The sequence below is a fragment of the Melospiza melodia genome, chromosome 1, assembly GCF_035770615.1.
Source record: "Melospiza melodia melodia isolate bMelMel2 chromosome 1, bMelMel2.pri, whole genome shotgun sequence".
Lineage (NCBI taxonomy): Eukaryota > Metazoa > Chordata > Aves > Passeriformes > Passerellidae > Melospiza > Melospiza melodia.
The window spans coordinates 172,068,585-172,085,123 of record NC_086194.1 but is presented as its reverse complement, the minus strand read 5'-3'; the positions used below and the strand labels follow the sequence as shown (position 1 = coordinate 172,085,123).

The 16,539-nt window shown below is 46.2% G+C and overlaps 1 protein-coding gene and 1 long non-coding RNA gene across 2 annotated transcripts; one reads left to right on the top strand and one right to left on the bottom strand.

The window, feature by feature from the left end:
• Positions 1-649: 649 nt before the first annotated feature.
• LOC134428367 (prostate stem cell antigen-like) lies at positions 650-4,820 on the bottom strand. The gene is made up of 3 exons (XM_063175077.1): positions 4,604-4,820; positions 2,250-2,354; positions 650-1,099 (listed from the first exon to the last, which is right to left on the bottom strand). The coding sequence occupies exons 1-3, from the start codon at positions 4,653-4,655 to the stop codon at positions 888-890; spliced, it is 369 nt and encodes a 122-aa protein (XP_063031147.1). The 5' UTR covers positions 4,656-4,820; the 3' UTR covers positions 650-887.
• Positions 4,821-6,770: 1,950 nt separating this feature from the next.
• On the top strand, positions 6,771-16,295 carry LOC134430719 (uncharacterized). Its single transcript, XR_010030902.1, has 3 exons — positions 6,771-6,836; positions 14,965-15,167; positions 16,180-16,295. It is a non-coding gene; the product is annotated as an uncharacterized LOC134430719 (long non-coding RNA).
• The last annotated feature ends 244 nt before the right edge of the window (positions 16,296-16,539 follow it).

Here is a 16,539-nt window from a genome sequence, read left to right as displayed (position 1 = left end):
AATGAATCAGCTGGAGAAGGCATGGAATAACTTTGAATTTATAGCCACAGAGAGGGGCTGTTACTGTTTATGAGAGATGTTAAAGAGTCTGCCTTGTACTCATAGGTGTTGTTCAGTCTCAAACCACTGGCCTTGGAACACTGATCCAGCCTGTCCAGATCCCTCTGCAGAGCCTTCCTGCCCTCCAGCAGATCAACATCCCACCCAATTTGGTGTCATACATGAACTTCCAGAGGGTGGTCTTGACCTCCCCATCCAGATCATCAATAAATACATGGGACTGACCCCAGTACTGATCCCAGGGGGACACCACTGGTGACCTGCCACCAGCTGGATGTGGCGCCATTCCCCACCACTCTGTGCCTGGAATCCAGCCAGTTTTTAACTCAGCCAAGAGTGCACATTCCCAAACCTTGGGCTGCCAGTTTTTCCAGGAGAACGTCATGGGAAGAAGCATCACAGGCTTCCCTGAACTCCAAGGAGATATATCTGTAGCATTTCTCTTCTCCTCTGGGGAGGTTACCTGGTCATAAAAAAGACTTTAGGTCACATTTCACAGCAATGACCTGGGCTGGACATTGGCCAGACATAAAACACACACCTGCAGCTCTGCCGTGGGCCGAAATAGATGACTGAGTGATAGACACAGTTGGTGGAGAAATAACTTTATTTTAGGTGTTTTGCAGATAACATAAACACACCTTTCCTTATCTGGTAGCACAGGACCTTTGCAATGAGATTAAAGCAGAAGCCATCATATGGCAAAGAGTTGCCATCAGCTCCTGGGGTGCTGGGTGCCCAACACACCCCACTGCTCCTGGTTAGGGTTCCTGTTATTAGAGGGGTGCTCTGAGACTCTCTGTGGTCATGGGAGGCATCTTTGCTCCTCAGAATTTGTTGTTGAGGATGGTCCAGAGCACTCCAGCCGCTATCCCTCCGGCCAGCCCGTAGCTGGACCTCACGCTGCCCGCAGCGTTGGCGTTGCAGAGGTCGCTGCTGCAGCAGGAGATGTTCCTGTTGCCCACGTTGAAGTCCTGGTAGGATGGGTCACACGAGGAGTCACATCCCTTGCTGATGATGCTGAAGAGCCCCACGACCCCTGGGAGGAAAGCAGGACCATTAGGCTTAGCCTAAGATTCAGCCTTCCACAAGGCAAGCGTTGTGGAACTGAATAGCGGGATGCTTGTTCTGTGGGACAAAAATCGGAATCGCCGAATGGTTTGGGGTTGGAAGGGACACTCAAGATCATCTCATGCTCAGGGACACCTTCCACTCAGCCAGGCTGATCCAAGCCCTGTCCAACCTCTCCTTGGACAATTCCAGGGATGGGGGAGCCACAGTTTCTTTGGGCCTCACCACTCTCAAAGCAAGCAATTTCTTCTTAATATCACATCTAACCCTGCCCTCTCTCATGTGAAGCCCAATCCCAAACATCTTTGTTGCATGGAGCGTTTCCACACCTGGGAAATTATGGAAACATGGCTATTCCCATTTCAGATGGCACAGATGTTGTTTGATTTGTTTCTGAGAGGCACAGCCCATCTTTTTAGCCATTTTTGGCAACTGCTGGTTACCAGCAGATTTTGACTCTAGGATTCTCCTCCAGGAGATCTAAAATCCATTCTGGGCACCAAATCTTTCCCACGTGCAATAAATAACAAAGAGTCCTACAACATCTTGGCTCTCCTGCATGTGAATGTCATGGATTTCCACATTCCCAACTGGGATAATTCCTACTGGAGATATCCCATCTACTGCCTGACAGAGAGGAGCTTAAATGTGGCACTGATGAGTTTTGTGCCCCAGGTCCAAGAGCAACTCAGCTGTCGGCACAGCTCTGGACAGGGCAAACCAGATTTGGGACAGAAGGATAAAATCCTAGTTTTTCACATTTTCCCACAGACACAGAGATGAAATTTTGTCATTTTCATTGATTTCACCTCAAATCAGTGCCTCCTAACTTCACAACCAGGATGGATCAGGCTCAGCCCCCTCCCATCCTAATTCATGTTTGCAAATATTGCAAAACAAATTAACCATTTCCCTTGCAAACAAATAATTTTTGGTGCTGTGAAAGAGAAATAAACCAAATTTTGCACAGGTGAAAGACACTTGCACACTGAGGTTTGCTGGCCCAAACCACCTGGTGTATCCAGACTTGGGTGAGACTGGATGGAACACCTGAGGCTGGGAAAAGTTTTAGCTCCAACATCCCAACTAAGACATTTCCCACCCCTGCTTTTCCTTACGGATCACGTCCGTCTTGCACACGTTGTTCTCTCCGCACGTCTTCACCGTCTGGCACTTGGAGTTGCTGAGCTGGGAGCTGCAGCTGTAGCACTGCAAAGATGAAGCTGCAGGAGACCAAGAGGGGTTAGGAGAGAAGTCAGGGAATAATGGAATGGTTTGGGTTGGAAGGGACTTTAAAATCATCATGTTCCACCCCTCTGCCATGGGAAGGGACAACTTCCAGCTGACCAGGTTGCTCCAAGCCTCATTCAATCTGGACACGGATACTTCCAGGGATGGGGCAGCCACAGCTTCCATGGGCAGCCAACTCTCATTATAAAAAATGTCTTAATTATACTTAACCTAAATCCACCCTCTTTTAATTTTAAAAAAATTACCCGTTATCCTATCCCAACAGGACCTCCTAAAAACTTATCCCCAACTCTCCTGGAGTCTCTTTAGGCACTGAAAAGGGCTGTAAGGCCTTCTCAGTGTTTTCTCTTCTCCAGGGTGAACACCTCCAGCTCTCCCAGCTCCAGAGGAAAGAGACTCCAGCTCTCGGAGCATGAAGACCCCCGTGGAGACCTCTGGACTTGCTCCAGCAGCTCCATGTCCTTCTCATGCTGGACCCCAGAACTGGACCCAGCCCTGCAGGTGGGGAACAATTCTACACCTCTCATGTATCTATGTATCTTCAATCTATCCAAAGCTTTCCAGAGAATTCGACCACAGGGAAACAGAACAGGACCAATTCTGGGGATCTGGGGATCTTCAAAGGAAGATATCTTCTCTGCTTTGGGTTTGGGAAATTTTTTTTTCTTTATTTTTTTTCCTTTTTTTTTTTTTTTTTTTTTTTTTGTGGATAATAATATACCTGGTTGAGGTGGGAGCCAGGTTTGGCAGATGCTGGAGATGTTTTGGATGTAGTCAGTGCAGTGAGGGAGCAAAAAGAGAGCAGAGGGACCGCAGGGCTTGAAGAGGATGATCATGGAATGGTTTGGGTTGGAAGGATCATCAGGGACACATCCCTCCAGACCAGGTTTCTGCAAGCCCCATCTGACCTGGCCTTGCGTGAGGGATGAAGAAGGAATTTGCAAAGTCTCTTCCAGCCCCTTGTCTCAGTTCTTAACTTTTGACTCGCCCTTTCCATCACGCCCTCCTGGAAATCAAAGTGCAAATGGCTTTCAGCCCTCTCTGACCACCCCTTGTGGAAATGTCACTCCAGAGGGGATGGAAATCAGTGCTGGGCACACCTGCTGGGCTGCTCTGTGCATCCAGCAAAGGCAGGGGAAAACACGGCACCTCCCAAGCAAATAGCCCTGGTGAAAAATTGTCCCCAGAGGAGTGAGATTGTGGTGTAATTACCTATTCCTGTCAGCTACTTGTGCCCCAGGGCGTCACTGGGGCCTTGCAAGTGTCAGTTAATAAATAAATAAATAAATAAATTTCCTTGAGCCCCATGACCATCAAACCTGCATCTCAATACTCTTTTAGGACACTGGAAAGACCTGTTTGGAAATTAGTGATTGAAGGAATTAATTTGAGGCACTTGATCTTCTGTCCAATCCTCTCTGTTGCAAATGACTGATGCAGTCACAGAGGTGAGGAGCCAACCCTCAATTTGTGCTGCACTGTTCTCACACTGATCTGACTTTTAAAGCAATAAAAGTCAAATTTTGAGTGTTCTGATGGAAGCCGGCAGAGAGAAAGGTCTGAGGGCTGTGCAAGACCCTTCACAGCTTGTTCCTTAAGCATCCTCTGCTGATTGAGAAACTCCCCAAATTTGATTCTTCTCTTCTCTGGTAATAGGGAAAAGCTCCTTTAAACCCATTTTCTTTTCTTCTTACTGAAGCTATAAAAATCTGATATTATCTAAAGCCCACCCATTCAGTCTATAAAATAACACATCACGGCACAGTCATTTTTACTGTCCCATTAAAATTCTGGAAATCTGGGCAGAGTCACGGTCTGCTTTTGAAAGGAAGAGTCAGAAAAAAAGTTGGTAGAAAACATTGCGTAAATGTTGCATTTTTGATAGCCTGGAAAGAAGGAAAATAATCCTCCCACCCCACTTAGCCCCTCCCCTTCCCCCTTAACTATATGGTCTGGCTGGGAAAAAAAATTTAATTTTGATTAATTCAGGATTCAGGATTTATCTTTCCTGGAAGCTTCTCTCCCCATCACTCAGATCCCACCATCCCCATGTGGGATGTGCATTATTCCCACTCAACACCCATCTGAAGGGAAACACCTTGGTATGACAATGTGCCAACATCTCTCTCTTCCCTAATTACCAAATCCCACTACAAATCCTCCTTCCAGCCCGAAAACCTGCAGGGAGGGATGGGAGGGCAGATCCTTTGTGGGGACTTACCTGAGTCCACGCACAGGAGCGCTCCCAGCAGGAGCGCAAGGAAAGCCTTCATCTTGGAATAACTTGTCTTGGGGCTGCCTCTCTGGCTTGTTTGCTCCTGGGGCAGGTTATATATCCTGGGAGGCCGGGCGTGCCCACAAGGTCATCCCTGAGAAGGCACCTGAGTGAGGGAGCTGCTGGCGGCACCAAGGGAGGGGTTGCTTTGTGGCGTCGGGATATTTGTGTTTGGTGCCTCTCCTCTTTCCCCTGCCACTCTCTGGGCTCCCCTCCACCCCTGCCTTCCCCTCCTACCCTTGGGCAGAGTGCTCACAGGAGTGGAAAAAGCCCCAGATTCTTCCCTCCTACCCTTGGGCAAAGTGCTCACAGGAGTGGAAAAAGCCCCAGATTCTTCCGAACAAGGCCGGCCTTATGCATTTCTTCAGAGCCACTGAGGCTGCGGTGGCACCCTGTGAACGAGGCTCTCCACCCCCAGTGCCACCCTGAGTGGAGCCATTGTGTTTAAACTGAGGACAAAATGTTCTTTGAATCAACAGCTCCGGGTATTTATCTGCCCGTGTGAGTGATACTCGTGATAACAAGGTATGTGGTAGGGAGGCATGTGGGCAAATTAAAAGTGCATTGGCATTTCCAGGTATAGAGGGGTTCATTTGCCCTCGTTTGCGTTTGTTTTCTCTTACAAAGCAATGGCCAACTCTTATTTTTGATGTCTGAAACGCACAGGGACTTTGTGCTGGGTTTTGTTTGGCATTTTGAGATGTTTCCTCTGTGGCTTGGTTCTCTTTGTGCGCTCTTGTCTGGCATAGGCTGGGTACAAGTTTGGACACTTGACTCAGAGCAGATGCAAAGTCAACAACCCAGGCTTGTCCATAAAATGCCACTTCCCCATCACAGACAGGGTGAGTTCAGCCACATTCCAGCCTCGAGTGCGAATGTTTGCTCTCGTGGGTTGAGCAGTCCTCTCCCATTCCTCACATCCTGTGACCACTTCTCAGGACATGCCAGGGCAAAAGAAAACAGGGCTTTTTTTGCTAAATTCAACTTGTAATATTTTTTTGCCCCCCCCGGGATCTTGGGATTAGTGCTGCGCATTTCTCTCCTTCAGGGATTTATTCCCATGTGACTTTTCCAAAAGGTGTGCACATGGATCATTTATCAGTGGCTGTGGGATGAAGGATACAGACTAAAACTCCTGCCCTGACTTTGTTGCAGATGATTTGACAAATCCTAATTCCTCCATGAGGATCTTAACCACTTCCACTTGCACTTTTCTGTGTAAAAAATACCTAAAAACCACCCCAACACCTTTTTTCTGTGTCTGTTGGCTTTTGCCTCATCATATTTTTACAGACCATATCATTTATAGCCAAGTTTTATGGATAAGAAAACCCATTTTTTTTTTCAGGCTCTGGACTTCCTCATTCAGATGTATTGAAGGTTATTTTTATTTTTTAGTCCCTCAGGACTGTTCCTGAGGGACTAAAAGGGTTTGGCTTTTTGTGGTAAGGAAGAACAGGGCTGAGGGGAAAAAAAAACATTCCCTATCAAATCCACCAAGGCCTGGAATTAAATATTTATTTTAAAAAGCATTGATAAGGAAGAAAAACTCTTTCCATCTTTCCCAGTGCCATTGTTTGCATTCTTTTTCTAACATCGGCCAGAAAAACTCAAAACTTGTGGTGCTGTGAGAGAATTGACAGCTGAGAGCTTCTCCATCCCCCAGTCCTGCTTGCCTGAGGCTGTGTGAGATCCCAGGAATTCCTGTGTTCTTACATAAATTGTTGATTCTCACTGTGTTTTGGGAAAATGAACTGCAATTCCTGCCCTACTCCTGAAGATGGCAAACGTAGCCCGTTATAATTCCATGTGCATGAACACACAGTTATCCACAGGACTGGGTGTATGAGGTGTTGTTTTCTTTTCCTGAGGTTATAAAATTCCAAATTCACCTGTGTTCATGGAAAAAAGCATCAATTTCCTCTGGAAATCTCACAATGTCTGCAAATCCCTTGGAATTTCGTTTGTTTTTATTTTTTTTTAATATTTTTTTGCTGTCACTGCAGATTTCTGATGAAGCTCTCTGTTTGGGAAGGGGGAAACAGGAGTTGATTATTTGCTCTATCCTGGTTCTGGATTATTTGCTCCTGCCTGGTGTCAGGAAAATGGTGATGGATCATGGTACAGACCATGGATCACAGCAGGAGCAGCCATGAGCTGGAGATTTGAGGAAAAAAAGGTGAGAAGATTCCTGGAAAATCTGGACAGAGAGACATCAAAAGGAAGTTTTCCCGATTTCTTGGTCATCTGTAGGGGAGCTTGTAGGATGGCACAGATCTTAAAATCGCAGGATCATGGAATTATTTGGGTTGGAAGGGTCTTCAAGATGATCTTGTTCCACATCCCTTCCATGGTCTAAGCCAAGTTTAAGCCTGGTCCAGCCTGCCTTAGTTCCAGGGATGGGCAGCTCAGCTGAGCTGAGCTCTGAGCTGTTTTCTGTTGCCTTCTGATATAAGGCAAGGCAACCTGGTTCTGAGGAACACGGCGACCCAAACTCTCCAGCGTGGCTCGGGCCAAGGAGCACGCAAACACCAATGTGGTGGACGGTCCAAAGGCCCTTTATTATCTCATCTCGTGGGGTTTTATAATCTAGGGGGTCTTCTACGTCAGAGGGGGGGTCTGTCTTTACTATCTATGGTTAGTAAGGAGTGGAAAGTTACTGGGTAGGGCATGGAAAGTTACTGGCACTCGGTTTAGGGAGGCTACATTCCTATGATAATTTCTTATCTAAGGGGAACAGGGGTCCTGCTTCCCGTTACATCGCGAGATCTTCCGACCGCCTGTCCCTATCTACCACAGTTTTCTCAGCATGCTCGTGCCTGTAACTCCTTTCCAGGATGTTCTGAAATCCCTGTGTGTGGTTAAAATTGGAATTTTATTGCCTTTTCCACTCCTGGGTGGTGTTAACAGAGAGCTGATGCTGCCTGAAGCGCTGTCTGCAAATCTACCCAGGCTGTGAGGCTGTGGGATGTTAGAGTAGGGATTTTAGTGACCGATTTTAGGCATCCAAAGGGGAATTTCTGATGGCTGTGGCTGGGAACACAGCCTCAGGAATATTCAGCTGTCCCAAATCAGAATGGGTGGGGAATAAATGAGATTAAGTCACCAGCTGGGAGTGGGGCAAATCGCATCATAGACTTTTCTGTGATGTGGGAAGTGTGGATCCCAAATGAGGCATGGAATTGGATGGGCAGGATAACAGATGGATTGATAAGGGGAGAGAAAGAGTTCAAAGGAGGAGATGTAGAGATGCTCCCAGAGATGGATGGATGGATGGATGGATGGATGGATGGATGGATGGATGGATGGATGGAAGGAGGGAAGGAAGGAAGGAAGGAAGGAAGGAAGGAAGGAAGGAAGGAAGGAAGGAAGGAAGGAAGGAAGGAAGGAAGGAAGGAAGGAAGGAAGGAAGAAGGAAGGAAGGAAGGAAGGAAGGAAGGAAGAAGGAAGGAAGGAAGGAAGGAAGGAAGGAAGGAAGGAAGGAAGGAAGGAAGGAAGGAAGGAAGGAAGGAAGGAAGGAAGGAAGGAAGGAAGGAAGGAAGGAAGGAAGGAAGGAAGGAGGGAGGGAAGGAAGGAGGGAGGGAGGGAGGGAGGAGGGAGGGAGGGAGGGAGGGAAGGAGGGAAGGAAGGAAGGAAGGAAGGAAGGAAGGAAGGAAGGAAGGAAGGAAGGAAGGAAGGAAGGAAGGAAGGAAGGAAGGAAGGAAGGAAGGAAGGAAGGAAGGAAGGAAGGAAGGAAGGAAGGAAGGAAGGAAGGAAGGAAGGAAGGAAGGAAGGAAGGAAGGAAGGAAGGAAGGAAGGAAGGAAGGAAGGAAGGAAGGAAGGAAGGAAGGAAGGACAGGTTTAGACTGGATATTGGGAAGGAATTCTTCCTTTGAGGGTGGTGGGGCCCTGGCACAGGTTGCCCAGAGAAGCTGTGGCTCTGTCTCTGGAACTGTCCACAGCCACAACAGGACAACAGAACCAACCTGGTCAAGTGGAAGGTGTCCCTGACATGGAAGGGGGTTGGACAAGATGACCTGGAAGGTCTTTTCCCACCCAAACCATTCCATAATTCTATGGCAAACACACAGGATGTCCCCTATCTCAGTCTTCTCCATCTCCTGGCTGTTTTCCACTTTCCTCTGTTCTGGGATGGTCATGAATGATGCTGATCCAGCAGCAGAGCAGGAAAAATGATTCCAGCAGCTCCAGAGGTGGCCTTGGCTGCCAGCACAGAGTGGCTCCAGCTCCCACATCTGCAGATATTTAACAGCATTCCATGCCATGGTCCACCTCCCTCCCAAGGATTTATATCCAGGTTTGCTGTTCAAATGAGCTTCAGAGCACATGGATGCATTCCTGCTGGAATTCCACAGCTCAGAAATGGAGACTGGAGCTGCCATTAAGGGCAGGACATTGGGAGATGCAGGAAGGGGTTTGGGTTTCTGTCACTGAGCTTCTCAGGGACTTTTGGCTCGATCCTTCCTTTCTTTGTGCCTCTTTTTCCTCCAGCACCATTCAGGGCTTGGAATTCCTGCATCCCAAGCAAAGTTTTTTGGGATCTGTGGGTGCACACAGGTACAACCAGGGTGCAACACAAAAGTTTAAGGAGCAAGGAGTCTGTTTGACCTTGAGCATTTCTCCAAGGGTCTGGGCACAAGAGTGAAGCATCCAGTGATTCCAATTGGGATTTCCAATTTGTGGAGCCAGCCTGACCAGCCCCGGAGGAAAAGTTCACCTTGACATAGCACACATTTCTGATGACAACCATGAAATCAATGCACGGCTGAAAATAAATCCACCACGGTGCTGATCTCGTCTGCAGAGCGAGGAGTCAATGGAGAAAATTCCGAGGGCTGCAGGGATTGGAGATTCCCATACGATGGTGCTGTTGCCACATGGCTGGAGCCCAACCTCTCCCAGAGTGTGGGAGCAGCCCCAGATTGTTTGTTTAAAAATCTCAGCAACTTCAGAGCATCAAAAATGCATTTGAGTCTCTCTCCTCTCTCTCTCTCTCTCTTTTTTTTTTTTTTTTTTTTTTGTTATTTTGCTAATTGCTGAGCTCTTCTGCTCACAAAAGACTCGGAGTGTGAGATTCCTGCCAGCTCCTGCCAGCGATGCCTGGTGCATCCCAGAGTTGTTTTCAGGGAGAAAGGAGAGCATTTTCCTGCACCCACACTTTGGAGTTGGGGTGAAGGGTGGGTAGAACAGCCTGGGCTGGGACCACAAAGAGGTTCTGTGCTTGTTCTGCCCTCACAAAAAACTTTCTGTCTTTTCCCTTACCAGGCGTTGCATCTTCCTGTGTGCAAATGTGGCAAAATATTGGAAATGCAGGGAGTAAATGTGAATTTCCTGGGATCACACAACAGATCTTAAATCAGGACCCTTAACCACCCTTGCTGCTTCCCAGTCTATGAACTTTTCCTTCTATTGGGAAAATTAATTTTCCTGGCCCCCCAAGAAACCAGAGAATATGGATGGGGAAGAACCTGAGATTTGCAGTGCTGCTGCTGCAGGAGGAAACACAGAATCACAGAAAAATTTTAGGTGGAAGGGACTTTCAAGATCTTCCAGTTCCAATGCCTGCCATGGGCTGGGACACCTTCTCCCACACCAGGCTGCTCCAAGTCCTGTCCAACCCTGGGTAGAACAGGGTGGTTTTGGGGCCAGACATGACCAGCCGGGACCATTGCCCCTCATGTGGCCACAGCTGCCCTCAATCCATGTCCTCTTGGTCTCTCCTTTCCCAGAGAATCAGAGTCCTTCAGGTTGGAGAAGACCTCTGAGATCTTTGAGTCCAACCATTCCCAAAACAAACCCATGTCCCCAGGTGCCACATCCAGACGTCCTTTAAATCCCTGCAGGGATGGACACTCCCTGGGCAGCCTTTTCCAATCCTCCTGGTGGAAAGAAAGAAAGAAAGAAAGAAAGAAAGAAAGAAAGAAAGAAAGAAAGAAAGAAAGAAAGAAAGAAAGAAAGAAAGAAAGAAAGAAAGAAAGAAAGAAAGAAAGAAAGAAAGAAAGAAAGAAAGAAAGAAAGAAAGAAAGAAAGAAAGAAAGAAAGAAAGAAAGAAAGAAAGAAAGAAAGAAAGAAAGAAAGAAAGAAAGAAAGAAAGAAAGAAAGAAAGAAAGAAAGAAAGAATATCCAATCTAAACCTTTCCTGATAACTTGAGGCTGTTTCCTCGTGCCATATTCCTTGGGAGAAAAGATCAATCCCCAACTCAGGAGGGCTTTGGTCCTTCTAATTTTTTCCCTGCTTAACCTCATGGCATCCTTGAAGTCTTCCTAAGTTGTCTCCGCCTCATGCAAAGGTTATAAAATCTCAATTTTTGTCCATCCTGCCCTTAGTTTGTGGTCAGGCCCCAGAAGTGATGGTGCTTTCCCAATATTAACAAGGTTTTGGGAAAAATTTTCTGCACAGAAAGAGCTCATCTCATGAGCACTGGGAAAATGTTTTCTTGAGGGATCATTCCTGTCAGGGCTTTTTTTGTGTCTTGATTCTGAAGCTGTTGACAAAGTGTTGAAAAATAGGATTTTGTGGACAAAGAAGTGCTGTGAAGAAGTAACAAAGTTATTTGAAGTCCAGGATGGATTTTGGGATCAAACCCAGGTATGGAGAGCAAGATCCATCTGAACCAGCGAGTCTCCGCTCGGGACATGCAATTATGATGCAGGAGATGCAAGATCAGTCCTTTAAAGTCAGGTTTCCTTTCCCTGGAGCAGATGCTCCTCTATTTACTGAGGGAGGAATTCTGATAGCACTTGTCTTTGTCCCTCTGCTTAGAACTGTTCCACTTTGTGTTAACTAATTACAAACTAATTGGGCCGCAGAGATGCGGTGGCGTGAAGCAATTTGATTTTGATGAATTGGCAATTTCTTACAAAAACTATTTCATTAAAAAAGTTGATTTTTTTTTCCTCCTGACTGCTTTATCAAATGCTATGATGCTTAGGACAGCAGAAGATGAGTTGCAAGAACCAGGAGAGATAATAGGAATTCTGATTAATATCTGTCATTTCCTCCTGGTTTAACTGTTTAGCTGGAAAATCAATTGGAAAAAATGAACCCTCAATTGCTTAAAGTAATTAGGAATTTGCTAATTTGGAAGTGCAAGGGGGAATGGCTTTAAGGCTTTAAGGCTCCCCCAATAAAGGGCAGGTTTACATGGAATATTAGATGGAATTTAGAGGGAATTCTTCCCTCTGAGGGTGGGGAGGCCCTGGCACAGTTTGCCCAGAGAAAATGTGGTTTCCCCATCCCTGGAAATGTTCAGGACCAGCTGAATGGAACTTGGATCAACTTGAGATAGTGGAAAATGCCCATGGCAGCAGGGTTGGAATGAGATGAACTTCAAGATCCCTTCCAATCCAAACCATTCCAAGATTCCACGATATGCCCAGGAAAAGCCTGAAGATCTTGGGGCATTGTCCAACGTGTCCTAAAGCCAATCCTGAATTTGATTAAACAAATCGGATTCCCAACTCTGTTTTTTGGCTAAATCTTTCCTGATTTACAGGAGCTTGGCTACTAAATAGGCACCATCTTGCGGATGGTTGTGTTTTGTAGGTTCTTAACAATAAACTGAAACATAAAAGGAAAACCAAAATACTGTGGTGAGATTCAAAGCTACTCCCAGCAGTTCCACTTTTGATTTCAATGCTGGAATGAAATCATCCCTCTCAGCTGCCCAGGCAGGATTCAAGGATCCCTTCCCCTGCCTGACCTTTACAAATTGCACTTCCTCCTCGGCCCTGACCTTTTCCGAGGTGCCACAGATCCTAAGCCCAGAGGTTTTGGGATTTGTAGCACAGCCAGCACTGATCATGGAATTAACAGCTGCCTTGTCAGTCTCACCAGCAAAAAGTGGGATGGCAAAAGCTGACCAGGAATGTGTCTAGAACTAAACAAACCTGATAGGAGGGAAACGGAGGAAATGGATTTACAGCCAAAGGGGTGCAATTTTCATGGAATCATGGAATGGTTTGGGTTGGAAGGGACCTTAAAGATCATCTCGTTCCAACCCCTACCATGGACAGGGACACCTTCCACTATCCCAGGTTGCTCCAAGCCTCATCCAACCTTGCCCTGGACATTTCCAGGGATCTAGGGGCAGCCACAGCTTGTCTTGGAATTCCATTCCAGGATCTCCCCACCCTCCCAGGGAAGAATTCCTTCCCAATATCCCATCTAACCCTGCCCTCTGGCAGTGGGAAGCCATTACTCCTTGTCCTGTCCCTCCCTCCCTCCCTCCCTCCCTTGTCCCAAGTCCCTCTCCAGCTCTCCTGGAGCCCCTTCAGGCACTGGAAGGGGCTCTGAGCTCTCCCTGGATCCTTCCCTTCTCCAGGCTGGACATTCCCAGCTCTCCCAGCCTGGCTCCAGAGCAGAGGGGCTCCATCCCTTGGAGCATCTCCAGGGCCTCCTCTGGATCTGCTCCAGAATCTCCACATCCTTCTGCTGCTGAACCCCAGAACTGGATGCAGAATTCCAGCTGGGGTCTCACCAGAACAGAGTAGAGGGAGAGAATCATGTTCCTCAACCCAAAATTTTCTGAATGAATGAATGAATGAAACTGAATTTCCAATTTGCTTGTCTCTCAATCCTCTTAGCTCCCAGTTCTCTGGTTTTCTCCTTGCCTTTGGGGTCCTTCCTAGGATTTCTTCCTCTTTTGCTGAGGAAAAGGCATCATCGGGGGTGAATTTTCCTGCTGTCCACCTGGCTGCTCCTTCTAGGAGTGCTTGAGGAGCTTTTGTGGGACCCTTCATTTTGAGGTTTCTCCTCTTTTTGACCAATTTTCACGAATTTCCTGAGATTATTTCTAGAACTTTGAGGGCTTTCTCCTCATTTAATTTGCTTGAATCTGCGCAGGGTGATAGCCAGTCTGATCCATGAGCAGATGCACAGAGGGATGGACAGGGCTGGAGTTGGATTAACCATATTTCCATAGACCAGGTTAAGACTTATGGAACTGTAGGAACATCATCCAGAGGTGAAAAAAAAAAAAAAAAAAAAGAAAAGAAATGGAAAAAAAAATCAAAACAAATGTCAAGGATCCCAACAAAATATCAAGGATGATATAATTGCTTGCCAGGGAATAATAGGAATGGTAATGGGAGCTGTTCCTCCCTTGTGATCCACAAATCCTGTGTGGATAAAAACAGTCAGGAGGTTGGGAACATCCCGTCCCTCCCATTTTGATGGCTCACATTGGATGGACCTTGGCTAATTTGTCTTCCCTGCACAAAGCAAGGTCGTTTGCTCTCAGGGGCATCGCCGCCTGCCTTGAATTAATTTTCTATTAATTACTGGAACGATTTGAGCGTGGATAAGCAGCAGTTATTTTTAGCACTCAGACTGATTAGACTTTGGAGAGAGCTACCTGGGGAAGCTGTGGGACTCCTGGTGCTTGGGAAGGGGAAAATATTCCCAGTTGGATCAAAATATCCATCTGGGTCATGAGCCCCTTCTGACATTGCTCCTTAGAGGTTTCACAGTGAAAGTAAAAGATTTCACCAATTTCCACCCCAGAAAATGCTCAAGGACAGGCTGGGTGGGCTTGGAGCAACCTGGTCCAATAGAGAGTTCCCTGCCCATAGCAGGGGTTGGGATGAGATGGTTTTTAGGGCTCCTTCCAACCCAAAACATTTTATTCCATGACCTCACCTGCACCTGGCATCCCTGATGAAATACCTCCTTGAGCAATGGACAGGGACATCCTTTGCACCTCCTGACCCTTTATTGGAGTTATTTATTCTCACTAATCCAGGTATTGTTTTCCTTGGCCACCCTGCCCTGACATAATTTGCTTTTTGCTCTGTGTAAAGAGAACTGAGGCACCAGTTCAGCTTGCAACCCACTTGCTTTTACATATTTCCCTGTGAATTCTCTTTTATTTCCTCCACTACTTGTTTTTCTACTTTTTTTTTTTTTTTAATTACTCTGTTTTCAGGCCCCCAAACTGTCTGGTAATTACCCTGCTTTGATAAACCTTTCTATTAAGCACAACTTGTAAATACCTTGCCTGCTCTAACTGCATTCAATTCATCATAAAGGCTCAGGAAGCCTTTGTTTTCCCTCTTTTGTGTGGAAAAAAATGGAAACAAGAGGTAAATTCATTTATTTTCAGCAAGGAATTAAGGAAGAATTAAGGAAGGGACTTGGATTCATAGATTTTTTTTTTATTAATATCATTCTTTAAACCTCCTTTCCCAGGATTATAAATCTTAACTCCTGGTTTATATATTCATTTATGTGTTATATTTTATTCCTAGTGGGGTTTATTTTTATTTGGTTTGGTTTTTTGGTTTTTTTTGGGGTTTTTTTTTCCCAGGGAATCAGAGACTGCTTTTGGGTGGAAGAGACCTTCAAGATCATCTTGTTCCAACCCCCTGCCGTGGGCAGGGACACCTTCCACTAGACCAGGTTGCTCCAAGCTCCATCCAGCCTGTCCTGGAACACTTCCATGGATGGGAAGGAATTCTCTTTTATCCCTCTTCCTTTAGGAGCACATGGCCTTGCCCAAATTCTGTCCAGGTGAGCTCCAGGTCAACCTCCATCTCCAGGAGATGTCCAAAAATCCCACCCTGTGCCCGACGACGTTGTGCAAACTCTCCTTGAACTCTGTAGGCTTGGAGCCATGGCCATTCCTTGGGGAGCCCTTTCCAGTGCCCGACCACCCTCTGTGGGAAGAACCTTTTCCTAAAATCCTACTAAACCCCTCTGGTATCTTCTTTTGCCAGGGTCAGTATTAAATGTGTGAGATGGTATTTCTTGTTCAGGCTCAGATGTTTATTAGTTTTTATTTAAGTTACAGTCTCACAAACCTTGAGCTCTGCAGCACTTCACTCTAACAAACTAAAAATGGAGCCCCATTTCTCTCTCCACAAGGCCTTTTTAAGGATGAATTTCCAAATGAGAAATGACACCTAAATTATTATTACTTTTAGCCCAATATCCAACTACCCGTGGCCTGAAATGCAGATTTTTTATCCAATTACACAAAACCACCCAAACCCATGGAGAAGAAGGTGAAGAAGAAGGTGATGAACAAGCACCAGCCTCCACCCTAAAACTTCCATCTTACTTTATATTTATTACTATATTCTAAAACCTTAAACTCTTAAGTTTTGCACCATGTGATATTATACACTTCATTTCAAACTCCACACCCACAATCCCAGTTCTGTCATTCAATTTTGGAAGCCTTCTCCACACCCTCAGGTCAAATGCAGTGTTCTTTTTGGGGTCAGTGCCTGTCAGCACAGAAAGTCTAAAATTCTGAGCAGTAACCAGGGTTCCAACACCTCTCCTGACACAACTTGAGGCCGTTCCCTCTGGCTCTGTCACTGTCACCAGACAGAAGAGATCAGTGCCTGCCCTTCCGCTCATGCAGAAGCTCCAGGTCCTCCCTCAGAATCTTCCCCTGGCTGAACAAACCAAGGAATCCCAACCTCTCCTCATCAGGATTCTCCTCCAGACCCATCACTAATTTCATGTCCCTCCTTTGGATGATTCCTAATGTCTTTATATCCTTTTTATATTACAGTGGTGCCCAAAACTGCCCACAAATGGACAGTTTTGTCCATTTCTGTCCATTCTGAAGCCTCTCCTATTCCAGACCAACCAGTGACTTGTGATTCTGGAAGGTCCTGGAGATCCCACCTGCTGAGGAACAGAGCTGGGAATTGCCAATGGAGACATTCAGAACTATGGAAAATTTTCCTTTCTCTCCTCTGGATGTTCATGTTTAAGTGAAAGATGCCTATTCTTTATTTCAATGATCTTCTGAATGAAGTTGTTGGAAAGCCTCAATAAATTTAAGAAAACCCAAAGTTTTGGTTTTGTTTTTTTTTCTTTTCCACACCAAGATGGAGCAGAACAAAGTGAAACAGCTTTTCCATTGGTT

What these genes read in the sequence shown, in the direction of transcription:
- LOC134428367 (XM_063175077.1), bottom strand. Translation starts at nt 4,655, where the DNA reads ATGAAGGCTTTCCTTGCGCTCCTGCTGGGAGCGCTCCTGTGCGTGGAC. An exon ending in GCTCCTGTGCGTGGACTCAG is followed by an intron (nt 2,355 to 4,603) that starts GTAAGTCCCCAC and finishes GGTCTCCTGCAG; the next exon opens with CTTCATCTTTGCAGTGCTAC. An exon ending in GTGCAAGACGGACGTGATCC is followed by an intron (nt 1,100 to 2,249) that starts GTAAGGAAAAGC and finishes CTTTCCTCCCAG; the next exon opens with GGGTCGTGGGGCTCTTCAGC.